The sequence below is a fragment of the Pezoporus occidentalis genome, unplaced genomic scaffold, assembly GCF_034315485.1.
Source record: "Pezoporus occidentalis ecotype Australia unplaced genomic scaffold, CSIRO_AGI_Poc_V1 ctg221, whole genome shotgun sequence".
In the NCBI taxonomy this organism is placed as follows: Eukaryota; Metazoa; Chordata; class Aves; order Psittaciformes; family Psittacidae; genus Pezoporus; species Pezoporus occidentalis.
The window spans coordinates 1,187,452-1,203,735 of NW_026914084.1; the positions used below are offsets into that span (position 1 = coordinate 1,187,452).

Consider the following 16,284-nt stretch of genomic DNA (forward strand, 5'->3'; position numbering starts at 1 on the left):
CTTGACTGGTGTATGATGTGATATGGGTATATGGGGGAGATGGCACAACACCAGCTGGAAGCCAAATGAAGAATTAATGATCACAGAAGATTTTGAAGGTACAGAATGTAATTTATTGCCCAAAGTAGCATTTTGGAGTGGGCAATGATCTTCAGCTTCTCTGCATTCACTGACCCTGCTGAGAACTATTTTACGAACTTGAAGGATGATGAAGGGTATGTTGTTTACAGAGGCATTAGCCGGTGCAGAGCCGTGCAGCAGCACCAGGAGGATCACTCTCTGTGTGTGCATTCTGTTCTGAAACGAAAGCATGCTTTGTGAAGGAATTCATCTTTAAAGGGCTGTCTGCCTAAGTGCACGTCTGGAATAACTCTTGCGGAATAATGCAGTTTGCAAAAGCAGTGCCAGCCAGTTCCTCTGGGAACAAAGACAAAGCCTTGGGCACCCAGGATGAGACTAGGTACTTTGATAAATGACTTGATGTCCCAAATGGGGACCCTGAGAGCACTCCTGTGATGCGCTGATGGTGGCTAGGAGCCACGGGTTTTGTTGGTTGGTTTCCCCACTTGGCCAGCACTGATGACACCTGTGAATGCTCTTAACCTCTCACAGGCAGAGGATGGGAAGTTTTTCACATGCAGTTTGAAAGAGGCTGGGATGCTGTTCCTATCCCTTCTGCCACGTGAAACCCTCTCACCTACCCAGGCAGTGACCCTGAGGGGCTGTCAGCAACTCCTCCTGCTCACTGGAGTCCTCTGGCACCTCCTTCACATGCAGTCCTGTACCCACTGGGGAGTGCTAAAAAGGATGCTTCCCAAACACTGCCTCCAAGAAGCCTGCAGAACTCTTGCAGAAAAAGCAAGTAGTCTTGCTAAAAGCACCTTTCCCATCCATCTAAAATGGCAGATTAAGTCATGTGTATGACTCAGCCTCATTTTCTTGTCCTGTGACTTCAGGCAAGTCACTTCTCTTCCAGCTTTCTGACAAGTTTTGGCCATCTGAATTTTTTTTTTTTTTTGTTAAAAAAAAAAAAAAGCTTCGTGCCTTGTTTGGGAAAATGTGTGTGTGGCACCCTGGAAAAAAAATAAGGCTGAGCCGCGTTGAACTGAATGCCCTCCAAAGCAACGCCAGTCCGTGTTTTCCATCACACCTGTCTTTGCCAGCTGTAAAACGAGGGTGGTACAATATTCCTTAAAGATTGCAAATATGCTAGCTGATAAATTTTAGGAGATAAAGTCATTGAAGGCAATAATAAAACTGTATTTCGGGTGGTGGGGGTGAGTAAGGACGGGGCAGGCCCCATTCCTGTAATCCTTCCCCACGGCGGTCCCCGAGGCAGGCGGCTCGTTTGGGCGGGCGGCCCCCTCAGCCCCCATGGCCCCGCCCCTCCGCTCCGGCGGGAAAGGTGCCGGGTTTGTCCCCTCAGGAGGAAGAAAGGGGACGGGAGCCGCAGCCTCCGCGGGTCTGGGGAGCTCAGGTCCCGGGTACTGTAACCACTCGCAGCCCCACGCTCTCCAAGGTTCCCGGGGATGAGCTGTGTGTTAATGGTCGTTGTAATTCTGGTGCCTCACCCTTTGGGAAAGGACATTTATATCCCGTGAAGAGGCAGCTGGCAAGGAAAAGCCAAATAAATCTGCGTGTTGATATATGATTAATCATTTATTTTCCTCTGAGTCAACAGATGCGAAAGTCTGCCGTGGTGTGCCTCGGTGCAGGTCAGATCACCTCCTGTCCCCAGCGCAGGGGCCAGCACCCTGCACCTGTCACATCAGCTGCCAGGTTCTGTCAGTTCAAAAGCAGCTCATCAGGCACTGTGCTGTGCTGCGGCCAGGACCCCCTCGCAACGACAGCCTCAGTCTGCTGGAAGGAGGGCAGGTCTCACATATCACAGAACCTCAGACAGGTTTGGGTTGGAAGGGACCTTAAAGTTTAACCAGTTCCAACCCCCTGCCACCAGCAGGGACAGCTTCCACTAGACCAGGTTGCTCCAAGCCCCATCCAACCTGGCCTTGAACACTGCCAGGGATGAGGCAGCCACAGCTTCTCTGGACAGCCTGTGCCAGGGCCTCACCACCCTCACAGGAAATAATTTCTTCCTTATATCTAATCTAAATCTTCCCTAATGAACATTCATAATGTATCCTAACAAACAGCTCCCAAGGTGGTAACAGAAGGGTTAGGGCACCCAAGGTGGCACAGAAGTGTTTGTGTTTCCTCACCAAAGTGGATAGATTCTCCGTGTTGTCTTGGACTTTCACCCTTTTATCTGCTTCATTGCAGGCGCTGGTGACTGGAATCCTCTGGGTCTTTGATGCACTAACACACCACCAACGGGAGGCCCCTCTGCTTGACAGGCAGATTTTGTTCATACCTAAAGATTTTAGTAGGGTGCGGTGTAATTCCTTCATTTTCCCTCGTAGGCTGCAGGAAGGCGCAGGCCTGGGTCTGCCTCGTTTTTCTGCTGTGAGATGCCAGTTGCCTGAGGATGGGGAGCAGGAGAGCTATCCCATCAACTGTTTAGCTGTGTTTGTAGTGCAGGATTACGTGCATTTCAGGAACATATTTTCAATGGAGAAGGGGACTGGAATACAGATGTAATGCCTTTTGCATTATTTCTTCTTCCTTCAGTATTTGAAGCTAAGAGGTTTTCAAAATCTTTTCAAGTACTTTTTATTTAATGTTTTACTGTAACCATTTTTCTGAATGATATTAGGCATAATGTGAAGGCATGATTTTCTCATTCCATAATTGTCAGGGTTCTGAAATAGAAATGAAATATATCCTGACACTATCAGAAACACTGATTTTATAGGAATATCTCCATTAAATGCTAACAGAAGTGTCTCTATCATATTTTCACTTGAAACCCAAATAAGATCATTCTAAAATTACATTTTCTTTCTCACTTCTCCCAGCGTCTGAATGCACAAGATTCTTGCAAGCAAATTAGTCAGACCTTAAGTATCCATTTAGAAGCTGAAAAAAGCTATTTGCAGATATTTAGTATAAATTACCCTATCCTCTGTTAGATGTAGCCCATCTTGTAGTTTCATAATAAACCTGTCTTACCTTTCATGGATTTTATTAACAAGGATGAGCAAGCAAACATACACACACATCTGATGGCATAGTTTACAAAGCTTTTGATCAGCCATCGCTAGAACAGTTAAAACAAGCTCATAAGTAAGACAGAAGCAACCTAAAACCAAAACCACAAAAATTATAAGGCAGGTTATAAGATCACATTTCTAAGGAACTACTTTGTATTCATTTTTCTTACATTCATAAAATAAAAGGAAGTAATATTTTGCTTTTGATTTAATCATTATATCAATAACTGTCTTTTCTGGTTCTTGCCCTTGCTTACAGAAGTCACATGAGAGGGCAGTGACATGGCAAGTTAACCATGAAAAAACATGAAACAAGCTCTCTGTATATTATTTTGCACAATAAAAGCCTCATATTTTTATATCCCTGTTTTATTCTCTTCATGCAAGCATACTTTGTACAGGTGTTACTTCTATGTCTTCAATATTTATTAAGTATTCTGAACCCCAGCAAGAACTCAAAAACAAATACAGCTTTATAGTCTGTTCTGAAGATACATGGCTAAGGAGTTGTAACCTTCTCAACAGCACTGTTTTGTGGGCTTTCTGTCACTTAAAGATGGACGAGCTGAGAGGTTGAATAGCCTATTACCCGTTCTGTCTGCAACTAGGCTGACTTCTGTCATAAAAATACAAACTTAACTTTCTTACCAGAATAAATTCCACTAATGTTAAATCATTTAAAATATTCCCACGTCCAAACTCATCTCTGACCCAAGATGGGAGTAAGATTTGTTTTTCCTAACACCCGTTAAGCCCTTTCTAGTCAAACTGCTTCATCTGAGAGTAATGCAGTGTATTTTATCATGTTGGGCTGGTCGGTCAGATAACAAAGAGTTGGAAGCAGAATCTGAGTTTAAATCCATATATGATGAACTGAGAAGTTTCTGTAGTTCAAGGACTTCTTAAAAATCCTTTTACAGTTATTAATTCATTTATTGCCACCTCAATACTATATTTGTTTGCATTTCCCAGTAGTGATCAGTACTTTATAGCCTGTTCTTCCATGATGAAGGCCTTGGAGGATCAAGTAGTCCAAGAAGAACCAGGATACCAGGATGATGAGGTAAATTTATGGTTGATTGACAAATATTAGCAGCAAATGTTGTTTGAAGATATTTTGATAATGTTACGAAGTCCACAGAGGGACAGGAGGTCCCCAAAGACCATCAGGGAACTCAGTGCATTTGAAATCTTCTTCAAGTCTAATACCAAGAAAATCTTATTCTCCTGATCCTGGTACAGCCTTGCTCTTCAAGTACCTTTAACCTTTCAAAAGCTATGCAGAGTTTTTAATAGGATTATCATTATTTCTGTATATTTTGCACTTCTATATTAAGTGCAAGGGGACTATCAATTAATTTTATGCTTCCAATGAATGGTCATCAGCCTGAAAAGACTGAGGAACTGTGGCAGAAAAAGATCAAGATGATGATCATAACACAAGTTCTATTAGCACAGCAGAGGACTGCGTGCCTGTGAAGATCCACTTTACGAAGAGGGTGATAGGAAATGTGTAGGCCTTCTTGGCTCACTATGGCTTTGCTTATTTGGGTAGTCCAACAAGCTCTGTATGATTAGGGAAAATCATTGAAATGTTTACAAATTTGAAACAGTCACATAGTGAGATAGATGTAATTACAAGAAAGAGCAAAACCTGGTTTTATTTTTTTCTGCTATTTTCTTTTTAGGAATCCTTTTTCCAGGATATTGACCTGCTACAGAAGCATGGAATTGTAAGTATTAGCAATGAATTTACATTGCCCATGCAAAGTTATTTTAAGGTTGTTTCCAACAGCGCAAACACATCAATGCAGATGACTGAAATTCCTCCTTGCAATAAATTCTAAATCAGTCATATGAAGACAATTTTTGCCTTTGGTGATAAGACAGGTTTTCAGAAACTCTCATTCCCATCAGATTCCTAAATAAAGTGGCAAGATATTCAAAGTATTTAGCACCCAGCACTCTTGAAAAACCAACTACTTGCTAATTTATTTGAAAACTGTGTGATAGATTACTTCCTGTTCCTGCCAATCTTTGTAATTACTCCTGCATTTTTGGTGCCTGTGAAATTACACTGTGACAATTGTTGCTATACTATTTTCAGCATGCTGGTGAAGGGGGTAGAGTGGGAGTGAGGAAAATATTAGTAGCTAGAGAAAGAAATGGTTAGTTTTCTTCATTAAATATGAATTCCTAACGTCGTTATCACCACCATAATTATTATTATCACATAAATGTCACCTATTTATTTGAATTACTATTATTAGATGCTTAGCCAGGAGACTGGCTCATAGATGGGAACCCTATTACATTCAGTGTTATAGAAACAGAATAAAAAGTTGGGCTGGCCCAAAGTAATATAAGATTAAATATATAAACAACTACAGACAGATACAGATGGGGAGGCCACAGGCACAATGAGACAGCAATAGTCAGCACTGTAATTCTGGGCTTGGCGTGTCAGCAATATAATTGTTGTCAACTTTTTTTTATTGGTAAGTCATTGACAATTTTAAAGAGAGTTCTGAATGAACATCATGAGGGTGAGAGCTCAAACTATAGGATGACATAAGAAAAATACACAAATTCTTGTGTTAAAAATGTAACAAGTTGACCAAAGAGGCTGCCCTCAAGAGCTGGAAGGGAGCTGTACTAGCCTGTCAGTATTAAATGAGGCATGCTATGCAGAGAACGATACCAAGATATGGAAGGTCTTGAAAACAAAGAATAATGACATAGGCTGTTCTTCTGCCTTAATAAGGGTTTCCTGCTCCTTTTCATTTTAATTTTTCTTCTTTCGAAATGATTATTTCCACAACCCAGGGGAAGGTTTTGTTCTCATCTCTGCCAGTTAAAATCTTTGTGTGAACATATGACCCACATCGCCTAAATTCATTTGCTTAAAGAAATAATTTTTGTGAGTTTGATACCCCCCCCGGAGTAGAGAGAGAAATATTTACTAGATCTGAGAGTATGGCCACAAAGACAGCCAGATTTGCACCACCAAGGCTGTGGTTTGATGTTCCAAAGCATTTGGTAAGGGGTTCAGGTTATGTGAGCCTTTGCTAAGCCTTTCTACCCCTAGAAAATACTAGTCCTTCTGGCGACTTTTGTAACCACACTGTGAACTGGATTTGTGAATCAAAAAAATAAAAATATCACAACAAATAATGTCATTTAGGTTTTGTATTTGCAAATCCTTGGTCTGCCCTTTTCCACCTCAGAGGCCAGGACTGGCACAGGGCTGCAACATAAGGCAGAGGATCAGGACAAGCAGCTGGTGCAAGGCATGTCAGTGTGTTAAAATGACTGCACAATGCTTTGTAGCATTGAACTCTTGGCTAAGGAAGTGTAGATCTTGGCTGAACCCTGGCTGGTGCACAAGCTGTTGGTGAAAAGGGTATCTGTGCAGGACTGAACAGGAACTTCTACAACCAGGTCTACCACACGGAGATTTGCAATGCAGAACAGCCTTGGGTCTGACATGACCAGAAAGACAGAGACACTGAGGAAATGCAGATGCAGGATAATGTCTTTTAAGTTTTGGCCTAGAAAAATTATCTTTGCAGCAGGAGTCTGTTTGTCTTAATAGAAAAACACAATCCTTATTATACTGCTGATTGTTATATTCCTTTGGGTGGAAGAGTCATTTTTATTCATGACTTATTTTAACCCACCCATCCCTATGAATGTAATAATCAAGAAACCTATCACAGCATGAGAAATAAGCTTCCAAATGAACATGACTAATTTCTTGCATAACCCCCCTCTCTTCTTATGTCCTATGCACCCACACTCTCTAGATAAATAGATGATACATCCAGTTCAAAGGGTTTTTTTTTTCCAAAGAAAAATCTTGGCTGAAAATGGTAAATTGAAGTGTTATCCCACACCTTTCACATAATTTGTTTTCTTGTGATAATCTGTTGTTTGCGTTTAAGTTTTCAGTGATGTCAGAATCATCAAATGAGGTGAGAGGAGGCAAAATGTGTCAGTAGGGCGCTGACTGAAGTGATGCTGTACACAATTTACGAAGAACTCTATCAGTCCATTGCAGCCCAGAGTGTCAGTCAGATGTGGAGGATATGTGTGCTTTAAACTGGATGTACTGGGAATGTGTAGAAACAGCACATCCGTTAGCGTCAGTTTCCAATAATCCTTGTGACTCAGCTCCCAGTTGCCCACGATCAGATTATCTGATTTACAGATTATCTGTGCTAAGGGACCAAGGACAGATTGAGTGTTACTGAGTTTACTAGGTCGGGCTCCATGCTATCTGAAATAATCTGTACTGGTTCTTTAGTACCAGCTTGGATCTAGAAAGACTGAAACTGAACAGGGGTATGTAAATACAACTTGACCCAGACATCTTTGTCACCATGATCCCTCATACCAGTGTTACTCAAAATTTTCTGTTGTTGGTGTCACAAACTACATAATAAAGAGTTTACTGTAAATCTGTTTCTTCCTTGGTGAAAATACACATGCATATCAATGTATAATAAAATATGTTTCCAAGGATTACTCTGCCTGCTAGTTGTTAACCATCCTGAGCACTCACAGAAGGGAACTTTCTTCACAGAACGTAGCAGATATTAAGAAACTGAAGTCAGTTGGGATCTGCACGATCAAAGGAATCCAGATGACCACAAGACGGGCACTATGCAATGTAAAAGGGCTTTCGGAGGCCAAAGTGGACAAGATTAAAGAAGCCGCAAACAAGCTTATTGTAAGTCATTCATTTTGCTTATTGTTTAAACTTATGTTGGACTCTCCAAAATGCTGGGCAACATTTCTCTGAACAGATTTTTCTACCACATCATCAAGATAAATTGTGAAAATTATTCTGATTGTTACTATAAAGGGATAATACTTTACAACAATCAGACAAATGCTGTTGCACTTTTCAAACCTATCCTATGTAAATGAGACTATGGTGGAGAGAAGATATTTATGTGGGATTATTGCACTTTACCTTTGGGTTAAAGCTAAAATAAGCTTTTCATGTTCTCGTTGGTCTTCCTTAGGAACCAGGCTTCCTGACTGCCTCTGAGTACAGTGAAAAACGGAAGATGGTATTTCATATTACTACTGGCAGCCAGGAATTTGAGTAAGCTTATCTCTACTTAAATCCTGCCTTAATCCAAATTGTTCCAATAATCCTACTTATTGTCTTTAATGAGACACAAGAATATAAATGAATAAATATTCAGCTAGGACACGTAGGTTACCTTGCATTTGGAGCTGCGGCTGGCTCAAAGGTGCCTGCACCAGTAAGCAACAAAACCAACTCCTTTTCTGAAGGGAAACTGGACTTTTTACAGTCACTGTAAATAAACAGGGTTTGTATCCGTAAATCCCAAATGTATCATCATTTTCCACCTAGTCAAAACAATCTGCAGGTCCAGGGCCAAAATTAATTCAAGACCTCCCTTGGGATACTTTTTATGGAACATTATCTTTTCAAAGGTATTTTCTTTCCAGTAGTAATTTCTATAGATCTTTCTCTTGCACACATAAAGGGAGGCTAATACAGAGTTAATTCATTATGAATCAGTGATCATTTAGTGCCCTGGAGGAATTAGGGCAGAAATAAATTTCTTAAAGTAGCAAAACTTTCTGGTTTTGACTTTTCTCTTGTGATTTGTGGGTCTAACTATATCGTAATCCTCTCCCTTTCTCCAGTAAACTCCTGGGTGGTGGGATTGAAAGTATGGCAATCACCGAAGCCTTTGGAGGTGAGAAATAGGACAACAAATTGCAACTTAGTTTAGATTTTAAATTAAGATGGGTTACTTTTATCAAACTTGCCCCATTGTAGTCATAAAGATGAGCACCCACATGAGTGTAAGAAGAAAGAAACTGCTTCTCTTTTCCCATTATTCCTCTTCACTTGCTTGCAGGCTTTGAGCTGAGTAATCATTAGACTTGGGGCATGCTGATTCAGTAAACCACAACACTATTAATGCTGTTAGTAATGTGTCATGTAGAAAAAATTTCCCTGATGCAATCTGTGTTCCCTTCCAGTAACAAAACTGCCACAGAAGGTATTTTATTTATCCACACTTAAGATACGTTGCATTTCAAGTAAGATTTTGAAATTACAGTTAAACTACTATTACAGTAAGTTTGATCAGTTAGTGGCAAACACTTCAAAACTAATAAGAGTTTATAAAACACAGTACTCTTCCCCTTAGAAAAGATAACCTGGGGACTTAACATGATTGGATATAATGAGATTAAATGCTCCATCCCTGGCAATATTCAAGGCCAGGATGAACAGAGCCTTGGGTGACATGGTCTAGGGTGAGGTGGCCCTGCCTGTGGGAGGAGGGTTGGAACTAGATGATCTCAAGGTCCTTTCCAACCCAAACCATTCTATGATTCTATGATCATTTTACCAAAAATGAAACTAGGCCAGGTCAGTGGAATCAGCCATTCCTTCACCCCTCCCTCAATTAATGATTTTCTATAGGTGCCACGCGGTTTTAACTTCTACACAGAAAAGAATAAATGATGTTAGCAGTCAAACATGATTAAATTAAAGCAGTTCAGATTTTGCTTTTCATGTTACACACTTCTACTGCACGGAATATGATTTATAAATTGGGGTTAAATGATTGTAAAAGGTAGGGATAGAGGTGAATTTTGTAAATAAGCGTGTTGCTAACTGCAGTAACTACTGAAAAAGAAACCCTGACATTTTTTATTTTCCTTTTCTTTTTCTGTTTCAACAGAGTTCCGGACAGGCAAAACCCAACTAGCTCACACCCTTTGTGGTAGGTGTAATCCCTTACAAAAAAAACGCTGTTTCTGTTCAGTGAATCCATTCTTTACAACTACATCAGAATTAAACACATAGAGACAAGTTGGAATCCTTTATCTCTAGAAATACTGTGAAACAGACCCTGGTGACTCTGACAACCATTAATTGTGTCTAGGTAGAGAACTCATAGAAATGATTACTTTTTAATACTGCTCACATCACCTTAAGTTTTGCTATAAGGAGAGAGAAACTAACAGAATGTCCTATATGAGCCAGTGAAACAGGCCATCTGGAAATAATGCACGAATAAGGGTTACAGGTGGACAGAGACATTGCTCAGAAAAGGGCAAAGGCAAGACTCTCAGCAACTCTTCATTTTCTGGTTTCAAGAGGTTTTGCTGAATGTGACATTCTGAAAGGGCACTGAAGGGATACTTCTGGTGACAGGAGCTGGATAATCAAAATCTCTGGTAGTTACCCTATTCAGGCAGTGCCAGCTGATACAGCAGGACTCTGATTTCCAGCAATAGCTCTCAAGCTGTAAATAGTAGTAAATAATAACTAATATAACTATTAATGACTCTGGAATACATTTACCAGACATTGGGTAGGCAAACATTCCTTTAAATGAATCCTATATTATACAGGAAATTATGGCAGCTTCTGGAAAAATAAGGCTGATTCTGTGGAGTGCAGTCTAATGGTCAGTAGCTTCATACCCTTTTGATTGATTACAACAATCATACCTTAATGAATGATTACAACTGAATCAAGTATTTTAGCTTATTCGCTCCAAAGAGACTAAACCCACAACCAGGAACTATTCGCTTATCGGGAAAAGTTCAAATTCAAATAATTTTTGATCATATGAGTTACAGCTGGGGAAAAAACCCTACTAAATCAATACCATTAATTTGGGCAGAGGATTAAGAGGATGCTTTGAGCGTAAGAACTTACTAATAATATCCTTACCTATTTTCAATATAAAATACACGGATTTAGTGATGGTACTGAGTAGAACACAATTTTGACACCATTATGTCTTATCTGATCTTCATTTGAGAAAAAGGGCTTGAGTTTCTTCTCAAGATTGCAGTTAAGACTTGAGATACTCCTGATTTCCAGGCTGATCACCAGGCTGGTGATAGGGATAAGCAGTTGTATTTTATTATAAAATAATAACAGAAGGAGTAAGAAAATATTTTTCCTGCTTTTTCCTTTTTATCTTGTATGAATTCACTGTAGTGACTGCTCAGCTTCCAGGACCAAATGGCTACACAGGTGGAAAGATCATCTTTATTGATACAGAAAACACTTTGTATCTTTTGGACTATTAAAGATACAGGTAGGATGAACTGGAAAGACAGTTTGTTATAAGCAAGTAGGAGGCTCCAGATAGCTTCATACTTGTAAAACATTATGGCTGACAGGAGAGAGCCTGGAGAGCACGGTGTGTAGAGACCCACAAGGCAGTGGCTTTTGTCTCAATGGAATCTGACCTGGGAAACTTGGTTAGGATACAGATTTTATTTTAACTGGGAGGTTTTTTTTGAGATCTAATATGCCTTCTACAGGTTATAGAAGCTTTTTTATACACTTCAAGAGAAATTCATCTAAGTACTAAACGCTATTTTTAACACTTCATATCTGTGGTAGACTGCATATAAATAGATTTTGCTCACAGCTAAATTCCTAGAGCACAGATATCCATATGTCACACCCCCCTCAAACCCTGAACACAAAACAATTATCATCATGAGACCTAAGCTATCTTTAGGGTACGTGGAACAGTGTGAAGAGAAAAAGTCAGTCTTCTCATGGATGAAAATAAATAATCTTTTTTTCTTTTCCCCCATAGTTCTATTTTGGAATGGAGTTTTATTATTTTCAGAACATGGTTTGTATAAAAAGAAATCCTTAACTTTGACTAACACCAGCAGACCAGACCGTCTCCGTGACATTGCTGATCGCTTCAGTCTTGACCATGATGCAGTACTGGACAATGTGTTGTATGCACGTGCATACACTAGTAAGACCATTCCTGCAACTGGCATCAGAGCTGTTTTTTCTTTAAGACTCCTGTTTTAATATTTCTCAGTTTATTAACTAAAGCTCCCCACTTAGGATCATAAAGAGTGTTTTTCTGCCAACAAAAGTTGTAAGCCTGCTTCCATTTTCTGTTTCTGGTGTTGGAAACTGGGGCCTACAAGGATGCCGGTCAGGGACTCTTCATCAGGGACTGCAGCAATAGGACAATGGGGAATGGGTTTAAAATTAAACATGGGAAGTTCAGGTTAGATATAAGGAAGAAGTTCTTTACTGTGAGGGTGGTGAGACACTGGAAGAGGCTGCCCAAAGAAGTGGTAAATTCTCTGTTCCTGGCAGTGTTCAAGGCCAGGCTGGACGGAGCCTTTGAGTAACACGGTCAAGTGGAAGGTGTCTCTGCCTATTGCGGGGGGTTTGGAACTAGATGATCCTAAGGTCTTTTCCAACCCAAACCATTCTATGATTCTATGATTCTATTTCAGCTCAGCAGCACTACATAAAGTTTTGCAGTTTGCCACAACAAGGAATGAACTCTGCTGGTTGCCTGACAAGTGGCAGTATAGGATCTTAGTAAGAGAAACACCGACCAATGTAACCATAATTGCCTGGATGCAAGCTAATTCTATAAATGCTGTTGAGAAATTCTCTATGGTCTTGTGAATGGGACTTTACAGGAACAGATCCAGCATACTCTGCCACAAGATACTGCCTTAAAACTTCAAGGAATTTTTAAATGGGACTTTTATTTGAGAGTACAATATGAATATGAATAATATGATTAATACTATTTCTGTGTGTCATTGAACTCAACATTAGATTCAAATGTTTATACTGCTTTTCAGTTCTTAACAAAAATACTATGCCTTCATGCAGAGTTTTCTTGTGAAGCTTTTCACAAGGAAGTTTTGTTAGAAACTGGCACCTGCAGAAGCACAGGCACTGTTGGATATTGTAGAGGCAGCTTGGTTTTGGGTGCTGGATTTAACACTGTTGGCAGTGAAAATACAAACAGTGCAGACATTTAAAGCAGAATTTTAAAATTCAGGCTTTTGTGTCTTCTGAGCTCTTTTGGCCCTAATTTCACTTGGCAACTGTACTTCCCACCAGGTGAACATCAGATGGAACTGCTTGACTATGTAGCAGCCAAGTTCCATGAGGAAGCTGATATTTTCAAGCTACTGGTACAAGATTAATTTTATTATCATTATTACTGCTTTTAGTATAGGTTCTGTTATTTTCTTTCACTGTATTTACTTACTGAGAATAATTACAATGCAGATCATTGACTCCATAATGGCACTTTTCCGTGTGGATTTCAGTGGTCGTGGGGAGTTGGCTGAACGACAACAGAAACTCGCTCAGATGCTGTCAAGGCTCCAAAAAATATCAGAAGGTGAGAGAAACATGGCAAAATTCAGAAAACATGGATTAGAGTTAGTGCAACAGTAGCTGTTAGTAGCACAACCACCTCATAGTCCAAGTGTATTATCGATCAGGCACTGGCATTTCTTCACTTTACACCTCTGTCAGTTACCAAAAAGAACAAATTGATAGTGCAGTATTTCAAGATGAGAGATTAAGGAATCTTTAGAACTATTAAACATTTAGAGTTTTTCTAGAAATACAGTTAAGACAAGTCTTAAATGAAAGAACAGGTTGTAGAACTGGAGAAATACCTGCCATGAGAAACCATGCTCCCCACATCTCAACAGTCTAAGTACACAAGCAACATGAGGAATACACAAAAGGATGAAGGCTCAGAGCCATAAAAAACTGTACCCATCACCACCTTCCCAGTACTTTGAAATGCTCTGAGGGATGAAGACAGGATGAATAGTGTTCCTCCTCTTTAGAATGTCTCAGGAATGTTGAAGAGGAATGAGTAAATGACTTTTCTTTTACGCAGTAAATTAAAAAAAAAACCAGCAAACCAACAAAGGGAGGGAGAGGGGGCTGCAGGCAGGGAGCCAGCAGAGAAGATGGGAACTGAGAAAGACTTGTTCAGTGCAACTCTGAAAAGTGCTCATTTTTGGCATAAGTATTACAGCTGACATCACACAACAGCAAATTTAGGCTGTCTCCTGATTAACTCCAACCATCAGATGTAAAGAATATTTGCTTCTCTTCTACTTGAAATCTGAAGGGCTTCAGCAGCAGCCTGGCTTTTCCCATGGGTGGAAGAATATTTTGGAATTAGAATTGGATTTGGTCGACCCTCTTTGCATTGTTTTCTATTGCAGAATATAACGTGGCCGTGTTTGTGACCAACCAGATGACTGCTGATCCAGGAGCAACGATGACGTAAGATACTTTTCTCTCTTTACCAAAACTTCCTGTCCTCTGTATTACATATTTAACAGAAATGAGAGCTGAGATTGTATGGAGCCAGAGCCACCAAAATGAAGGTTCAGATTGGTCACTGGTCCCTTTAATACAAGGAATCATTCATGGATGACAACTACAGGTTTCTCTCAGTCTTCGTTATGAGATTTTTTGTTTACCTGCTGCCTGGCATGATGGCTTCTTTCACTGTGACTTGAACAAAGAGAACAAGCCATATAAAGTACTGAAAGGCACTCAATTTTCTTTTGGAGCAATTATATATGGAGTTTAAGATGTGTATTTCTTGAGCCTCTTGAATTTAATGAGAGAAAAATTATGCCAGCATTGAACATTTGAACATCCTATCTTGAGGCCTTGTCTGTCAGTTAATCACAGCATTAACCTATGGAGTTTTCACAATTTTCTTGCTAATTTAGCTTTCAGGCAGACCCAAAAAAGCCCATTGGGGGCCATATCCTTGCTCATGCTTCGACCACCAGGATTAGCTTGAGAAAAGGGAGAGGGGAGCTGCGTATTGCAAAGATATACGACAGGTAAATCACCCTTCCTTCACAGGAAGGAAGTTCTGTTATGAGCAACTGCAAGGTGACAAGTTCATGGGACTGAAACTTAATGGTTTGACAGAGACTTAGAGTTTCAAACTAACCACGTTTCTGGATGGTAAATTGAGAGAAAATCTGACAGGACAAAGTACTTAACAGACTTACAGTTGTCTTGTGTATTGCATGCATTAAACTATATAATTTTTCATCATAAATCCTACTAGATGCTTATCTCTTAAAGAAGACCATCAAATAGTTTGGCAACTCTAGTGGTCCCTTGGCAGGAAAATTTCAGAGATGTTAAATTACTAAGTTTTGCTGACTCCGTTAGTATCACTTTATGTGGTAAGCTGTGGCAGGCATAAGTCACTAAAAATCACACCAGAACTACACAGACAGACCAGTGTTTCTGGTTAGGAACTAAGAAACTGAAATGAGAGTTTGTGTTGGATTTCACATTTGCTGATCTTGGTAATACTCATCACGTTCTACAGCTTACATACAGGCATAAAGACAACGTATATGTAACCAATCTGGAATACTTCAACATTTTGGAGACCATTTCACAACTGCATTTAGCATGGGGAAACCCACATCTTTGTTGTTTCTTTTTTCCCAGCCCTGAGATGCCTGAAAACGAAGCCACGTTTGCAATAACTGCTGGAGGGGTTGGGGATGCCAAAGAATAGGCAGAAAAAATGATGTAAATGTACAGCTGAAAACAACATGGGTAACTGTGATGAAGATCTGTGTGAGGTCACCAACTGCCTGGCTGCATTTTGAGAACCAACTGGGATGAATTTTGTACAGTTCAGTTTTATTGATCCTAATAAGATTTGGTTCAGTTTGGGTCTTTGTTTTACAACTGAACTCAGCAAACAAAGCTTTTAAGAAATAAGCTTGTGAATTGTTCAAAGAAGCCTTTTCTTACATTTTGTGAAAATCAAAGCTGTCCTTTCATATAAAATTAAAATACACTTTTTTAGTTTCTTTCAAAGAAAGTGGTTATGTGGTAAAATTTAATAGTGTGAAATGGAACAGAATTGGAATAAACTCAGTTATAAAACTGATATAAATAGATGAAAAAAGCAGTGGCAGGAGCAACAGCCCAAGAACTTGGTGGACCCTCACATACCATACACGAACATGTTGCTTCAAAAATATGTTTTCAAGCATTTTTATCTTGACTAGATAAGTTTGTATTTTTATTTAGCATTCTCTACTTTTCGGAAAGAATGTTTTCAAACTGTTCATCTTAAAGTTAAAAATAAAGATTACGAACCACACTCTGCTTCTGTTTGGGTGCTTTAAACCAAACCCTGCTCTCAATAATCTCACTGATCTTTCACAATGCAATCCCACATTTTAACACCTTTTGTCTGGTTCTCTAAAGAAACAACCTTTATAGAATTTGCCTTGTCAGTCTCCTAATATAAGTAAGAATATTAACATTATTAAATAATATTATTATTAA

At 39.6% G+C, this 16,284-nt stretch overlaps 1 protein-coding gene across 6 annotated transcripts; it reads left to right on the plus strand.

The window, feature by feature from the left end:
* Nucleotides 1-1,973: 1,973 nt before the first annotated feature.
* DMC1 (DNA meiotic recombinase 1) lies at nucleotides 1,974-16,096 on the plus strand. Of its 6 annotated transcripts, none has more exons than XM_062620500.1 (13): nucleotides 1,974-2,388; nucleotides 4,083-4,173; nucleotides 4,799-4,843; nucleotides 7,696-7,842; nucleotides 8,141-8,223; nucleotides 8,799-8,851; nucleotides 9,851-9,892; nucleotides 11,738-11,908; nucleotides 13,033-13,106; nucleotides 13,204-13,318; nucleotides 14,166-14,226; nucleotides 14,685-14,801; nucleotides 15,430-16,096. In XM_062620500.1, the coding sequence occupies exons 2-13, from the start codon at nucleotides 4,114-4,116 to the stop codon at nucleotides 15,497-15,499; spliced, it is 1,038 nt and encodes a 345-aa protein (XP_062476484.1). In that variant the 5' UTR covers nucleotides 1,974-2,388; nucleotides 4,083-4,113; the 3' UTR covers nucleotides 15,500-16,096. The 6 variants fall into 6 exon arrangements, with proteins under 6 accessions (XP_062476484.1, XP_062476485.1, XP_062476486.1 ...); XM_062620501.1 differs by having other exon boundaries at nucleotides 4,086-4,173; XM_062620502.1 differs by lacking the exon at nucleotides 1,974-2,388 and adding an exon at nucleotides 11,125-11,197 and having other exon boundaries at nucleotides 3,810-4,173; nucleotides 11,817-11,908.
* Nucleotides 16,097-16,284: the final 188 nt, after the last annotated feature.

Bases quoted from the DNA above. Each gene is read 5' to 3' on its own strand.
- DMC1 (XM_062620500.1), top strand. From the start codon at position 4,114: ATGATGAAGGCCTTGGAGGATCAAGTAGTCCAAGAAGAACCAGGATAC. The intron at 4,174-4,798 runs GTAAATTTATGG...TTTTCTTTTTAG, and splicing joins CAGGATACCAGGATGATGAG to GAATCCTTTTTCCAGGATAT. The intron at 13,107-13,203 runs GTACAAGATTAA...ATTACAATGCAG, and splicing joins CTGATATTTTCAAGCTACTG to ATCATTGACTCCATAATGGC.